General features: G+C 54.3%; 1 protein-coding gene across 21 annotated transcripts in view; it reads left to right on the top strand.

The window, feature by feature from the left end:
• Positions 1–471: 471 nt before the first annotated feature.
• Positions 472–16038, top strand: part of MEAK7 (MTOR associated protein MEAK7) — a 30459-nt gene continuing 14892 nt past the window's right edge. For 6 of the 21 annotated variants that reach the window (XR_013163795.1, XR_013163794.1, XM_077133182.1 and 3 more), the window contains exons 1-8: positions 472–596; positions 4086–4114; positions 4780–4880; positions 5780–5832; positions 6328–6497; positions 8361–8591; positions 8878–9022; positions 12008–12436. Coding sequence is in view for 19 of the 21 variants with exons in the window: in XM_077133182.1 (XP_076989297.1) it covers positions 563–596; positions 4086–4114; positions 4780–4880; positions 5780–5832; positions 6328–6497; positions 8361–8591; positions 8878–9022; positions 12008–12436 (1192 nt within the window). In the remaining 2 variants the exon portion in view is untranslated. The other 15 variants (XM_077133189.1, XM_077133199.1, XM_077133183.1 and 12 more) reach the window with 15 other exon arrangements.

The raw sequence follows: 16038 nt of genomic DNA, 5'->3' as shown, positions 1-16038 counted from the left end.
CTTGTCATATAAAAAACAAATTCAGACTTGGTAAAGAGAGACTTTATTGGATGGGTTATTGCAAGGGGTAAGGGCTAGTACAAAAGGGAGAAAGCTCCGACCTTAAGGTCAAGAGTTGGGCAAGGAGGTTTTTCCTTTTATAGAGAGGCCAGAACCAGGTGTAGGCAAGGGGCTGAAACCTTGGCATGATAAGATGGTAGGTCTAGAATATTCTACAAAGAGCCAAGCCTATGGGGGTGGGGCAGGGGCCGTGGGCACTGCATGCTGGGTCAGGCTGAGGGTCAGTCCAAGTTCAGCCCCCAACCTGGTCACTCTCCCTCCTCCCCACCCCAGTCCCGTGCACTGCCTCCGCCTCTTCCCCTGCCCGTGGGCCATGCCCCCTCATCCCACACCCTCCTCTGTTACCCACCAGTGACTCCCCGCAGGAGCCCCGCCCCCTGCAACTCCTGCTGGCCCCGCCCCGCCCACGGCCCCACCTGTCCGTCACCCGGAGGTGCCTTACCATTGGCTGTCTCCCTCGGGGTCAGCCTCCGCTCGGCTTCCATTCCCGCGATTGGGCCAAATGGCCACCCGTCATCGGCGTCCCCAGGCAACCGGTAGGAACCGCCCCCAGGGAAAGCAGGTGGGCGGCCAGACCGGAAGGCGGCTGTGTGGGTCGGCTCTGGGCCCTGGGGTCCGCGGTGAGCGGGGCCTGGGTTGGCAGGGGCGGGAGGAGGCCCAGCTGCGGTGGGGAACAGAAGGTGGCCGGGACCCCGCCCCCGTCCCCGGCTGGCCAGGGTGGGTGGTGAGGTCGCTGCAGGGCAGCGAGGGAGGGTCTCCCGGTGTGGTCAGTGGGGAGCACACACCTCCCAGCGCCCTCCCGTTCATGTGTGGTCGGGGTGACCCCGGGGCCGAGGCCGTGCGCTGCCCGGAAGGGAGAGGGGGAGGAGAGCGCGGCCAGGACCGAGAGGAAGGGGCTGCACCTGCGGGAGGAGGCATGGGGAGGTGCCTGTGCTGGGGTGTGGGTGGGGGGAGGCGTCTTCAGTCTCGGGTTCTGACAGCAGCCCTGGGCGGGGACGGGGGCATCAAGCTGATTTAATTCAGAGCATCCGGGAGAGTAAGAGCAGGCGCACTGGGCTCAGGCCCCTGCGGGGGCAGCCCCAGGACCCTTCCTTTCCCTAGGAACTTGGCGCAGCCGCGGCTTGTCTGGTCCCCAGCTGACCCTTTGCAGAAGTAGATCCTGCCCTGCCGGCGGGACTTCAAGCCCCAGTGTCCGATGTCCACTTTCCGCTTTCCCAGATGAGGCGGTGGGAATTGTGGCGGGAGGAGGGGTTTGCTGAGGACCAAGTCCGGGGCCTTTGGGATGCCACCCTTTGGAGGGTGCTTCTAGAAAGCAGCATGAAGAGCCCTCTGGTACCTTACCTCCTCCTTTCACCCTCCTTCTTGGGCTGGTCATTCCCCCCTCCATTTTCCTAGATTCAGAAAGACTTAGTGACTTGCCTACTGTCCTGAATCCAATGAGGGTCAACTTGAACGCTCATCTGCCCAGGCCGTTGGGTCACACGGGGATGTCACAGTCCTGGGACCCTGTGCTGAGAGACCAGTGTTCTGAGATCAGTGTGCTTTAGGGTGCCCCCTTCAGAAGTGGGGGTTTCTCACCCTCAGCCCCACGGACGTCAGTGACTGGACCCGATTGTTCTTTGTGGGCATCCTGGCAGTTGCAGGCTGTTGAGCAGCCTCCCTGGCTTCTAGATCAGGTGGCCGCCCACCCCTCAAATGGAAATGCCTGTCACTGTCAGATGTCCCTGGGTGTTGGGTATAAAATCACCCCCAGCTGAAAACCGGTGCTGTGAGCGATCTGACTGTTCTCTCAAGGGCCCGTGCTGTGCCCCCTGTGAGCGCATGCGGCGTGTGCACTTCTGCCGGAGGCTGAAGCCGGCGTAGGCTAGTGTTTATGCCCAGCTGGCCAGGAGAAAGGCCACACTGCGTAGCAAGGTGCTTCTGTGAGTCTCCGTGAGACTCAGAAAACCTGGTCAGGGAGGGAAAGTTCAGAAAGTTGCATTTGGGGAAAAAGTGTATCCGGGCTCTCCCCTTCCCCAAAACTGACGGAGGCGCTTTCTGACCTGAGGAGATTGTAGCTGTTGTGCCATTGCCACGTCTCAGCTGGCCATGCCGTGCAGAGGGCTCGTCCACGGATTGGGGGCATCCTTGTGGCCGTTTTGAGATGTCCCTGCCCTGTGGATGCCAAGGATGATGGTGGTGGGGGTGCTGGGGTACGTTCCCCCTCTCCCCCACTGACCCCAGGAGCTCCTGCTTGAGGCTGCTGGACACCCTTCTCCCTCCTCGTCGGAAAACTGGTGTGGCTGGCGCTGACCTCCTGCCCAGACCTGGTGGTCTGCACCTCTCCTTCACAGTTCCCCTGTCCTGATGGTCTCTGCCTCTCCTGCATGTTTCTGCCCTCCTGCCCTTGCAGCTGGCGGCTTGCCCAGCTCTGTTCCTTCCGCATAGCCATTTGGGGTCCAGTGGAGGTGTGGCTGGGCTGTGGACTGCTCTGTTTGCAGACAACAGTGGAGAAACCTGTTTCTAGCAGGACTGGGGTGGAAGTGAAAGGGCTGGTGGAGGCAGAGGAGAGCTCCTCTCTGTCACATCTTGCCCCAAGCCCTGTCCCCCCCACACTTTCAGCCAAACCCCTGGCCTGGCTGAGCCCACTGTGTTCACCCCTGCCTCCAGGGCACAGTTCTCACTGAGGGGAGCCAGCTCTCTGTCCCTGGAGGCCCTGGTGGAAGGTGACTCCTGGAGTTTCTGTTTACCTGCTTACCCCTGGGAGATTGGAGACTCCCTCCTGCAGGCCGTGGCCTCCAGGTACCTCTGGGTCTGCCCACTTTCTGTAGCCGGGCCACGCTCCAGGAAACATCGAGGTCACCTGTTGAGTGAATCAGTGATGTCGAATGGCCAGGGTTTTGGGGGAGGCAGGACTCGTGACCTGCAAGTGACACAGCTCCTGCCGCTGATCCTCAGTTCCCCGTGAGATGATACTCCTGGGCAGTGGCATTGAAAACTGATGGCATTGTAGCCTCAAGGTCCTGGCAAAAGGCCGGCTGGTCCTGGCATGGTGATTCTGGCTCTGATGGGAGGCAGCTTTTGCAGGGTTTTGGAAGTCAGGTGTGTCATCTGTCAGGCAGCGGAGGTGGAGGTGGCTGTGTTCCTTGTCCTTGTTAGCTCTTTGGTGGCTTCTGCGCCACTTCTTCCTGAAGGCTGGGGGGTGTTCCCAGGGGCCACTCAGTTCTGTCCTTGCATACAATGAGTCCTTGCGTGGTACCTGGGGGGCTGATGGAAGGGGTGGGGGCAGGGAGCAGACAGTGCTGATCCTGGGGCTCTAAGTGTGCAGGAGGGGCTGGGAGCCCACAGGGAGCTGGCATGGGACCACCCCAGGCTGGCACCTGGGGAGCCAACCAGCTGGTTAGAGAGTGAGCCGCCCTTAGAAGATTGCAAGGAAAATAGTCATGCAGTCATTCTGCAAACACGGCCGCGTGCCTGACTGTGTCAGATGCTAGGGGCAGGTCAGGCTGGGCATGAACTAAAGAGCCGGCGTGCGGTGGGGTGTCAGGAACTGAAGGATAAGGTGCACGGGCTTACCCCGAGGGTTGGGGTCCATGCTCCTGGGTGCGGAGGTCGAGGGGGCGTCCACAAGGCTGTGAAGCTTGGGCCAAGAGTGAAGGGAGGGAAGGAGCCCCTGGCTGCTCAGTGGGCAGTGTCGGGGTCAGTGGGGATGGCGAGGGTGGGGCTGGGCTTGACCCCATCCATGTACCAGGAGTGGCTTGGGGGCCAGGCAGGCGTCCACTTCCATTGAGGCTCCAGTCAGTTCCAGGAAAGGTCAGGAAGGTCAAGCAGTGTCATTAACCAAAGGCAGAGTGGGGCAGCCAGCCGGGAAGGGCTGGGACAGCAGCTGCCCAGAGGGACTTGCCTCTGAGGCCCCAAGGGGGCCTGCGGGTCTGGGAGACAGGTCTTGGGTGCAGGGGGCACGGTGGGTGCCAGCTGGCCTTGTGGGGCGGGTGCTTACCTGCACCTGTGCCCATGTCCCCAGACCTCTCTGTCCTTGGTTTCAGGAAGACCTTCATCTCCGCCCGCCATTTCGGTAAGTCACAAACCAGGAGGCTTTCTGGAAGTGAAGAGAGTGCAGTGATCTTTGGAATGAGGGCCCTGAGAATGAAATGTGAGGAACTGGGGTGCGTTTTTATCCCTTTGTCACGAGCAGGATTTCATCAGGATGATGGATGGAGTGAGAGTGTCTGTTGACTTGGTGGACTGACGAGGTTTTTTGAGAAAATCTTAAATTTCCCTGGTGAGAAGGGAAAAACATGAACCTAAAAAATTTCTTTCTAAAGCTGTAGCGATTAGCCAGTATTATACATAAAGCAGCGAATGTTGCAGGTTTCTGCTGGCATGCCGCTTTATAACTCGAGATTTTGACTTTTGTGTTTGTCCATTGGTCACTGCCCTGGTGCCCACCGCAAGCCTTTGAGATTTTCTTGCCAAACAGAAATGGTTCCATCACAGTCACTTAATGATTGTGAGTGAGCAAAACAAAACAAGACCGAATAAGATCATTGCGCCAGCCACAAAAGACGACCAGTTACCTGCTCTCAGGATAGACCTGACAGAGCTGCTGCTTCCCAAATGACAGCTTTATTCCTTTTGGTTCCTCCCAACCTTCAGATAAAAATGGCCCAGGTGCCCGATCATGGAATCACCTCTGCCTTCTGTCAGCACCCAGTCTACAGCTAACCTCACTCCTTTCAGCTCTCCCCAGAGTCATCTAAGACAAGCAGGTGCCATGGGGCCTCTCGTCCACCCTCTCACCAACACCCGCCTCCTGCTGCCTGTTATGTCAGCTCGGACAGGTGTGTCCTGCTGTCTTCCAGTCGTGATTTCTCCCGGGCATTGCCTTGGGATGCCCAGTCATGTCACAACCCAGAGACGAGATGGGTGGAGTGTATTACACTAGCTGTGTGCTCGGAACTCCTCCTGCCCTCGCTTGGCGTCCTTCCCTGTCTGCCTTTGCCAGGCACATTTTATGGTGGCTTGTCTCATAACTGTTCCCGCTCCTGAGTGACCCAGCTGCTCCTTGGGGCTGAGGGGCCCTCGCAGCTCCTTAGGAGAGTTGGGGGAGAAGGTGAGCGTGGAGGGGACCAGGGACCCCAGCTGGGGCAGCCCCCTCGGCTGTGAGACAGAGAGAACTTCCCATGGGGCGGGACTTGGCGCCTTGGGCTAGAGGTGTCCCCTTTGGGTCTTCATCCGCTGCCAAAGGCTCCGTGCAGGGGTGGAGGAAGGCGCTTCCGTACCCGCCGTCCCCACTAGGCCACAGGCTGTCGGGTCCGCCTGGGAGCCACTCTCTACCCGCAGGGCCGCTGCGGAGACTTTACCCTCCCCTGGCTTTGCTGGGCAGACCATTTGCTGTTTCCTTTACTTAGTTTATTGAGCCCCCTGTGGAGAAGGAGGTAGATGTCTTCCCACAAGCCCCCAATGAGGTTCAAGTCCAAGGACGAGGGAAGATGTCACAGCACTTCCGCCTCTCGAGAGTTGTGTCCCCTTCTCTCACCGTGGCTTTTTTTGCCCGAACCCCCAATCTGCCGCCATGTGACCCCTTTCTGCAGTGAGGACTATGGCAGTGAATGGGGCCTCTGGGTTACCTGCCCTCGGGGCCGGTCTTCCCTGCACAGTGGGTCACCCTGTGCCCAGGCGCGGTTCTCGGTCCTTTGCTGTCGCTAACTCACTTTGCTTATTGCCACAAACTTCTGAGGTCGGGCTGTGGCTGTTCTCGTTCTACCAAAGAGGAAACCGAGGCACAGAGAGGTACGTCGCTTGCCCAAGGTCACGGCGCTGGGTGGAGGCAGAGGCCAGGGCGTGAAGGTGGAACATCTCAAACAGCTGCTTCCCTTTGCGGGCAGTAATTTCACGGTGGTGATTTATTCAAACACATGTCATCATTCAGCCTTATAGTTTTTCAACTCCAGTTTTTTTTAAAAAAACAAGTATTTAGAGTGACTAAATTACCAATTTTGCCCTCTTTTTTTTTAGCTTGGTGACTGTTTTCAAATAAATCTGGACCGTTGCTCGACGACATGCTTTGGGAGGCTGTAGGAATCAGGAGGGAGTTTTTCCCCTTTATATGTTTTGACGTATTGATTTCTACCACATTGAAAACATCATTGCAAAGCTCTGACAGGTTTTAGCCACATTTTGCAGTTAAATCAATATTAACTGGACCATAGAAATATGAGCATTTGTTTCCCATGAAACATTACATCTCAGTTTTTCTCTCTAACCTTGTAACTCTTCTCCTTGCAGAGAGCCCTCGCAGGAAGATGGGAAACAGCAGAAGCCGTTCGGGTCAGAAGTTCTGTTCCCAGTTTCTCCCGGCGGAGCAGGCGGAAGTCGACAGATTGTTTGAAGCTCTGTCGTCTGATGAGGACGGCTCAAGCCCCTCTACTAAGGCCTTCTCTCTGAAGGCCCTGAAGGCAAGACTGACCGCGGTTCATGTGCAGTCTAGAGCGGGGGTTGCCGACGACAGGCTGGGGACCAAATTTGGCCCGTTTTTATAAGAGTTTTATTGGAACACAAAGGTTTGTTTTCTGTGGAGGGGCAGAGAGCACCCACTTTAGGCTTTGCAGACCACGTGGTGTGGTCAGGGTGCAAACGCTGGACAATATGCAAATGAATGTGCCCTACTTTTTTTGGGGGGGTGGGGGTGCATGGTCTGGGACTCAAACCCAGACCTCCTGCATGGAAGTTGGGCATTCTACTGAACTGCCCACCTCTCTGCTTTTTAAAAGATCAATATAGTTCCTTAGATAATGAATAAAGGAAACCAAATCAGATCATGATTTATGTGCTGCATCAGGGACATTTCTAACTTGAAATGAACTCTGAAGGGGACAGCCCTGTGTCCCACCTCCTGACCCACTGCTGTCTTGACTGCCCGGGCCCCCCCGCTGAATGAAGAGTCTGCCTTAGGGGATTTGTAGGTGCAGGAACCATAGAGCTTCCTGTGTTCCTTGGCCTCGGAAATTTGTGTTTGAGATGCTGGGAGTTTTGTGGTACTCCTCACAAAATAGTGAAAGTCTGAAATCCATGATGCACTTAAGGAGTCAACACTGCCCACTTTCCCATTTTCTCGCCCCGCTCCACATGTCACTGCGAGTCTGAGTGCTCAGGCCGAGGCAGGTCCCCAGCAGGGAGAGACCATGGCTCGCAGTCCTGGGAGGGGACGGGCGGTTTAGTGGCCTCTGTTCCAGCACATGCGCGGGAGAGTCAATGGGGCCCTAGGATGGACCCCGCCATGCTCAATACGGGGAAGCTGGCCTGGGGGTTGGGAGTTGCCAGGTCACAGGTGTGTACTCTCTGGCACATGCACGTGTGTGTGTGACTCTGCTAGACTAGAAGCCTCTCCGTGGGCCCCCAGCCCAGCTGCTGCAAACAGAACCAGTTAGAGACTTGACTACCGAGGGGGTGACAAGGTCCAGCAGTGTTGCGAGATAAGTAGGGTTGGCTTTGGTGACCAGATACGTTTTAATATGGGAAAGAATTAGTGGTTGTTTTTCCAGTAGCACTCTGCCACACAGATAGAAGTAGGAAAACTCTTTTGGCACCAGAAGGTAGGAGCCTCCTTACGAGAGCAGAGCACTGCAGTGGCGGGACAAACGCTGTGCCGTCGCAGTCGGTAAATCGTTACAGGAGAGCCCAGTGCTCAGGCTCCACTGTGCCGGAAGTTGTGGATCTGTGTGCTTTTTCCTCACTTAATTGTAACTCTTTGACCAAATAAAATTTGATGCTGGAGCCAAAATAGGAAACAACAGTTACAGAATGTTGTCAAGGCATTAAGTACTAAATTAAAAACAAAACAAAGCACGTATTGTGCACAAAGAACTGATGTTAAGAAGTGAAAGCCAGCTAGCATGTGGGAATCCCTAACATAGAGGAGACCAAAGTAGCTATTTGTAGACCTATGTTGCATATATTTATAAATTCCGACACACAAATGGCAGCTGATGGGATCTTGGAGGATGAAGATGGTCTGAGCATCCACGCAGGGTGAAGAGTAGCTGATGGCGAGAGACAGGAACGACACGGCCCATTTGGGGAGATTGGGGAAGGGCGGGTGGGACCAGGCTGTGGAAGGCACTGATGGCCCAGACAAGCCATAGGCCAGGACACCCCAGGATGCCCGTGGGTGGGGGTGAGATGGCACATGGGGATTTCGAGGGCTGACAGCTGGTGGGCGCCCTGTGGAGTGGCAGTGGTCCCAAAGCTGTTTTCCCGTGGTACCGCCGCGTTAGCTTAGACCCTATCCTACAGCCTTTTCTCCCGCTTGTCCCTGGCAGAGCCATGTTGGGGACGCTCTTCCCGCAGCGATGGTCACCAGACTGTACGAGGCCATGCGGAGGTCTGCCCCGATGGGGGAGGCCAAGGGGCCGAGCGAGGTCGTCTCCCACGAGCAGCTCACGATGTCCCTGTCCCACCTGGTAAAAGGAAACGCCGAGGAGAAGAGTTTCGTGATTCTCAAAATGATTTCTGCCGCAGAAGGTCCTGTGAAAGCAAGAGAAGTCCAAAAGGTAGAGGGGACGGAAAGCCCTTCCAGCTTGTGTCTCCACCCTCAGGGAGCCCTAGACCATGCAACGACTGTGTCAGGGTCAGGACTCTCGGTCAGAGGCCTTGGCAAAACTGTGAGGCCAGCCGGGAGTGTGCAGGTCAGGAAAAGGAGTGACTGTCTCAGGCTTCCCCTGTGGCAGTGCACCCTGACCGGCATTAGAGAAAGAAAACTCCTTTCCCTGGGTTGACAGGACGTAGGTCTTGGGCCCCACCGAGAGTGTCGTTAATGGTGGGATTGTGATCTTCAAGTTTGCAGAGGACCTGGTTGGCTCTCTATTGCACGTGCTCGACTACCGACAGGAGCTGCGGGGCTGGCCGGGGAAGCAGGCTCGGGGGGCCGCCTCCAGGACGCGGGTGCTGGCCACTCAGCTGCTCTCGCAGGTGAAGCTTCCAGGCAAGTGTCCTTTCAGCTGCTCCACGCGGCCGCGACTCCACCGCCTGCCCTCTGTCATTGATGGTTTTCAGTGTTTGAGTCTTCTCTCTTTTCTTTTTCATCCATCCAATTTTGCTGATCTTTTCAAAAAACCGTCTTCTGCTTCCGTTGATTTTTTTCCCCCTATTGTTTTTCTGGTCTATTTCAGTTATGTTTCTTTTCAGTTCTTTTATTTCCTTCCTTCTGCTTGTTTTAGCTCAAGTTTGATCTTCTTTTTCTAGTTTGCTAAGGAGGTGGGTGAGGGTATTGATTTGATCTCTCTTCTTTTTTATATAGACATTGGCAGCTACAAATTTCCCTCTCCACCTTGCTTACTTTGCATCCCATGAGTTTTGATATGTTGTATTTTTGTTTTCATTCATTTCTAAGTATTTTCTGAATTCCCCTTATGATTTCTTCTTTGGCCCATTGGTTGTTTGGGAATAAACTTTAATTTCTACAAACTTGTGAACTTTCCCAGTTGCCTTCTGTTACTGGTTTCTAATTTCATTCCGTTGCAGTTGAATGATTTCAGTTCTTGTAAATTTATTGGGGCTTGTTTTGTGACCTAGTACATGCTCTGTTCCTGAGACTGTTCCACGTGCAGTTTGAGGAGAATGTGTGCTCTGACGTTGTTGGTGTGAGAAACAGGTATTAAGAGTTTCCTGGGATTTAAAAAAACAATCCTGTGGTGAGTTTCTTTGCAGAGTAGAGACTCATTTAATAAAAGTCTTACTCTTTTATTACACAGCTAGACTTTTAAATGTGGCTTGAAAGTAGGTTGTTTTAAAAATTAATTTGAATGAGGTACCTGGAAAGAATTTGCCCATAATAGCAAATGCTCCTTAATTTAGCACGCTAACTCAGACGCGTTAGTCGTGAAGGAACTGCTCATCAGCCTAGAGTCAGTGTGTTTTAAAAGAAGGATCATAAAAGTGTGAGTCTCTATTTAGAGTTTTCATTTTTGTAGAGTAAGTTGAGTTGGAAGATTTCAGGTAATATGTAGGTGATGAGAAACAAGAGGTATTTGAAAGACAATTTGATGAGAAATGATAAGAATTTTGAAACATAATAGAAGTCAGGAGGTAGAAGGTTCCTGCATCTCCTGGGTGAAGAAGTCAGCCTGGGTTAGAGGAGCCCTGATTGTTTCAGCCGAGACCCAGTTTCATGGGCGGGTGAGTACAGTAGCTATAGGTTGTGCCTTAGCGTGGACCAGCAAGAGTATAAGACATCAAAACTCCTCTAGGCCTCGTACCATCCAAACGAGGCAGGTCCTAGCTTCCCTCTGTTTATACATGGGGAAACCAAGGCACACAGTAGTGAAAGGACTCGCCCAAGGTCATACAGGTCATGAGCTGGGACGCAAAGCCAGGCTGTTTGAGCCCCAAGTGTGTACTCTCCACCCCCCCCCATTTCCCCACCCCCCTTAGTAGGTAGGAGAGAGAAAACGGGACTCTAGACGCTGCTTGGAAACAAGGCTAATTTTTGTTTACTGAAACCTGCTCCTCCCCGATAAGCTAGCAGGGTGCCCCAGTAAGTCACCAACCACCGCTCCGACTTGCCTGGGAAACAACATACTTTCAAAGCCCTCCCAAATGACTCTGCTGGGGCTGAAGCCCTCCAACAGCAGCTCTTTTGGTGTAACTTCCCAAGTTCCAATTGCCAAGCCGTTCTGGACGCCGGGCCCTGGGCTGAGGGCAGAGCTGTCTCTCTGAAGTGCAGCTTGCAGAGCAAAGGAGATCAGTGTTGGAGTGGAGATGTTTAGAGAGCACCCACCAGCCCAAACATGATCCACATGTGTGATTTTTTTGGTAAATTTTATTGTGAAATATAGCATGCATATAAAACAATAAATTTCCAAGTGTATCACAATAATTAGTTGTAGAACAGATTTCAGAGTTTGGTATGGGTTACAGTTCTACAACTTTAGGTTTTTATTTCTAGCTGCTCTAAGTTATTAGAGGCTAAAAGAAATATCCGTATAATGATTTAGCCCTCATACCCATGTGTTAAACCTGACCTTCTCTGTATTACTCCACCATCACCTTTGATCTTTTCCCTCACTCTTTAGGGATATTTGGGCTCTGCCCATTATAACTTTTTCGAGTTGGAAGGGGCTGCTGATAATATGGGATGGGGGCTGAAACTAGTTGATGTTCTGGGGAGGCTGGCCCCTCTGCATTTCAGGACTTAACTGGTCCAGGGACCCATCTGGAGGCTGGAAGATTTGTAAAGTTACCCTAGTGTATAGACCATTTCTAGCATCTTATATAATGCCCCAGGTGTTCTTTAGGATTGGCAGGAATGGTTTTGGTTGGGGTTTGGCGATGTCTGATAGGTAGCAATATCTAACTGAAGCTTGTGTAAGAGTGACCTCCAGTGTGACATCTTCCACTCTATTTGAACTCTCTCAGCCACTGATACCTTATTTGTTACATTTCTTTTCCCCCTTTTTGGTCAGGATGGCATTGTTGATCCCACAGTGCCAGGGCCAGACTCATCCCTGGGAGTCATCTCCCATGCTGCCAGGGAGACTTTCACCCCTGAATGTCATGTCCCACGTAATGGGGAGGGCAGTGATGTCATTTGCAGAGTTGGGCTTAGAGAGAGTGAGGCTACATCTGAGCAACAAAAGAGGTCCTCCAGAAGTAACTCTTAGCCATGCCAACAGGTAGGCTAAGCTTCTCCTACATGTGTGATTTGAAATGTTCTGGTAGCCGCATTAAAATAGGAAAAAGCAATAGGAGAAAACAATAATATGTTTTATTTAGCCCAGTATACCCAAAGTGTAACTTGTAATTGATATAGAAAATTATTGAGCTGTTTGCCCACATTTTGAAATCCAGGTGTACTTACTTTACTGCCATGTTTTTAGCACTCAGTGGGCATTCATGGATAGCACAGTTTGTGACAGTAAAAATGAGGTGCCACAGTTGCCATGCTAGTATTATTTTCTCCCATTTTCAGATGGCAAGGAGCTCTTGGGGCCTGAGCGGCTGGACTGCGACTGTGACCAGGCCACCATCGAGGACTGGACGTTCCAGGAGCCCCTCGTGTCCTCGTTCCTGCACGTGGTCGTCTGCAAAGGTCTTCTCCTCCTGAGCCCGTCCCTCCAGCTGGCCCACCTGATCCCCGAGTGCACTGTTGACCCAGGGAGGAAGTTCGAGAGCCTCCTGGACGTCCTGTCGGTCATCTACATCAACTCCAACCTGCCCAGTGAACAGCGGCACAGGTGGCACCTGCTCTTCTCGTCTGAGCTGCATGGGCACAGCTTCTCCCAGCTCTGCGGGCGCATCGCACACCACGGGCCCTGTGTGTTGGTCCTCGAGGACCACGATGGCCACATCTTCGGGGGCTTCGCGTCCTGTTCCTGGGAGGTCAAGCCTCAGTTTCAGGGTAAGATCTGGTGACCCAAACCCCAAGCCTTCCTGGTAGCAAGGTGGGCCTTAGGAGCTTAGTTAGATGGCCGTGGTCTCGGGGCGCTTGGGGCACTGACCAGTGGTGAGTCTTGGAAGGGCTTTTTGGACACAGTGATAAGGATCATCACACACTGCCCCCAGCGCTAGTTTAGTGCTTCCTGGGTTTCCGTATCAATTCTGGCCACAGAGCCAGGTAAGCAGGTCCAGGCACTGTCGCCCCAAGTTTCCTCAGGAGCCCAGCATTGTTAAGTGACTCCAGGTCTGCAGATCATGGGAGAGCTTGGGGTGCAGGTGCCTCGAGGGACCCAGGGAGACCCAGGCTTTCGGATCCACGTTTTCTGTCTCCTGGACCGTCTTCCTTTCCTGGACTGCCGGGTGTATTTGCTTTGCTCCCTTTGCCTTCCTCTCTCCTGCTGTGTAGGTTTGTGATTTTGCTGGGATTTGGAAACTCTTCACCTGACCTCAGATGCACTGGACAAAAGGTTCTAAAGAAATTCTTTCCCCTCCCTCAAAGGAAAATACCCTGATAAAGACAGGCCTTTAAAGATGTTCCGGAACCCCCATCTCCTGGACAGAGAGCTGTCCTTCACGGGGCCTGTGCTTCTGGGTTCTGTTTTCCTCAGTGCGTGGCATGGGCTGTGTCTGCAGTGGGCCTCCTTGGGGGCCGGTGGCCATGGAATGGAGACTGTGATGGGATTTGACAGTCCAGGTGCAGGCCGGAGGGACCCAGGGAAGGGGCCCTTCCTTTGCAGTGATGGGGTCGTGGTTAAGAACCGCCGAACTGCAGTGGATCCAGGGCAGGAGGCTCCGCGGTCCTGCAGCAGCCCTGAGCCTGGGGACACGGCACCGGGCGGCCTTGCTCTCCTCGGGGCGGTAGCACCGCATCTGAACCAAATGGTTGTCAGATCCCTTTGACTCTTCTGTCCCTCCAGCCTCTTCCCTCCGTGGTGTCCCTGCATTGGTTGGCTAGTGGCCCCTCTGCCTGTGGCCTTGCCTCTCTCCAAGCCCTTCGTCATGCCACACAGCATCTCATGGGTGTTCTTCTTAAAACCCCTGAGCAGACCTCACGTCTTCAGGACAAAATGCCACTGATCCCCATGATGTTGAGGTCACGTGCCTCACCTCTGCCCATGTCTCCAGCCTCAGGACCTGCTTTTACCCCTCACCTCCAGCTCTGTCTTTCTGACTCTGAACTACCTGCAGTTTCTAGATCAGGCCGAGCTCTCTTTCATCTTCAGGTCTTCGTACACATTGCCCTTTCTCCCTCTTTCCACCTGTTTTCATGGCCAGCCACTTGTTGAGACTCAGCTCAGGGTCCCCTCCTCCAGGAAGCCTTCCTGACTACACAAGGCCCAGGCCAGGTACCTCGTGTGTTCTTTATTGTATTGCATGCTTCTGTACTTGTTTCTGTCTTCCCTCTGCTAGCTGGATCTTCTGGAGCCAGGAAATGGTGCCTAGGAGGGTTCCCAAAACCAGAGAAGGATTAACAGAGGCTGCACAGCCATTGCCTGAGAGGCTGCAGAAGGAGTTTAAGTATCAGATAAAAGATTCGAGTCCTCCATCCCTAACAAGATCCTGTTGTTTCTAGAATTTGGTTTATCTTTGGGTTTCAGAATGTTACAGATCTTTCATTTAGTTTCTACTACCCATGCCTTCCCCACTGTGCCGGCGTCCCCACCCCCACCCCCCCAGGCTCAGGGCTTCGCTCGGAAGATTCACGGGTGCAGCGCATAACACAGCTGAGATTCATTACAGCGAAGGGCTCGCCAGCCAGCTTGCAGAGGGAAAAGGCGTCTGGGGCCAGGTCGTGGGAAGCCAGGCCAAGCTTTCAGAGCCTTCTCCCAGTGGAGTCACACAGGACACGCTAAGTTCCTCCAGCCTCGAACTCGCAGTTCCTGTCAGCCTGCAATGACATGGGTGGATGTCAACTGCACACAGGACCTGGAGGCTTTGGGGAGATGAAAGTTGCCCCCCTTCCCTGTGCAGCCACATGCCTCAGCATGTGAAAACCCTGCGTATCTCAGTAATTGTAGATAAAACTCCTGCTGCTTCCAGCAGCTTTCTGTAGATCGACTCTGCCAGCCTTCGTGTTTTTTAACAAGCAGAATTCATCTTCCTGAAGAAAAGTGCAGAATGCAATTACCAAGTTTTTGAACTCAAGTTCATTTTGTTCTTAAATATGAGAATGAAATTCCAGCAGAGGGCAGCTGTTCACCACGGGTGGCAGAACCCCCGGCACTTGGTTGAAGTTCTGCCTTTTCTCGTCCGTTCGGCTGATGTTGGAGATTGTGCGTGGCTTATCGGCCATGGGGGCCCCTTCGTTTCCGCCCGCGCTCCCTGCGGTACAGCTGGAGAGACCCGAGGCTGTGGGCTGGGGAGGCGGGATAGAGACCCCCGGCCTGGCCCTCACCAGACGTCTAACCTGGACTCGAGCTCCATCACAGGGCGTGCTGCAGAAAGCAGCTCGGGGACAGCTGGGCACTGGGCAGTGTTGGCTGCCCAGCTGGTCACTGTGAGTTCGATTGTGGCAGGCCTGGCCACCTTGCAGCTAAGGCTGACCTCTCAGGCCCTCGGCCTGTCCCCCAAGGGTGCTCTCCCCCACCTGGCCTTCCCTAAGAGCAGGCTGCGGGGGTGCATGTGTGGGTCTGTGGCAGTGGAAGGCTCCTGCTGGGGTGGCAGAAGCCCAGGACTTGCTTGTTGGCTGACAGCCCGTGCCTCAGCAAGTAACGCGGTGCTTGTCCGAGGCCCAGCACCCAGGAGGGCAGCACGGAGAGGCCAGGTAGTTTGTTGGGTCTGTAACTCCTGTCCCCACCTTCTGGGGCTGCCTAAGACCCTTGGACCAAGCTGAGGCTTTAGCCTGGAGGGAAGCTCCTCCATCACCTGGCCCCAAATGATCTTTCAGCCCGTCTCCCCTTCCTGTCCCCCAAAACGCACAATCCCCTCTGTATGGCCGAAGGGACCTGCGGTTCCCCACAAGAACCCTTGTCCTTGCACAGGTCCTTCCTCCACTGGGATGGCTCCCCCCGCTGTGTGCCTGTCCGGCCTCCTGGTCTGTCTGGAGGAGGCCACCTGCTGGTCCAGAGCCTCCCATCTGCTGGGCTGACCTTCCCCCGAGACCCCTCCTGCTCCTCCAGGCCGCTTCTGCAGCCTCCCAGTGTGGGGGGCCGTCTTTCCACCCCAGTGCACATCCTGCCCCGGGATGCCTGTTGAGCCCCCCTCCTCAGCCCCCCAGCCCCCTGAAGGCAAGGGGTGGCCTTCATTCCTCCCCTCTCAGGCTGAACTTGCTTGCTGAGGGAGTCAATGAATGAATGGATGAATGAATGAGTGCCTTGGGACCCTGGTCCTTTGCAGGGTAGGTGGTGCCTGTTTTAATGGGACCCATGGCCACACCTGTGCCCTTGGCCTAAGGTAGCTGCTCACCTTTCACCGCTGGTGCCTCCCAACCGCTGGGGGCAGCTGTTGGTCTGTAGGTTTTCTCTCTCCTTCTGGATGACACCTGCTGTTGGGGTTGGGCGGTCTTCCGAGCGTACATCCTGCCACAGCGTGGGGGGATCTAGTCCGTGTGTGTGGAAAGGGTGC

The sequence above is a fragment of the Tamandua tetradactyla genome, chromosome 16 (assembly GCF_023851605.1).
Source record: "Tamandua tetradactyla isolate mTamTet1 chromosome 16, mTamTet1.pri, whole genome shotgun sequence".
Classification (NCBI taxonomy): domain Eukaryota; kingdom Metazoa; phylum Chordata; class Mammalia; order Pilosa; family Myrmecophagidae; genus Tamandua; species Tamandua tetradactyla.
The sequence above is the reverse complement of the archived record's forward strand: the minus strand, read 5'-3'. Positions and strand labels throughout refer to the sequence as shown.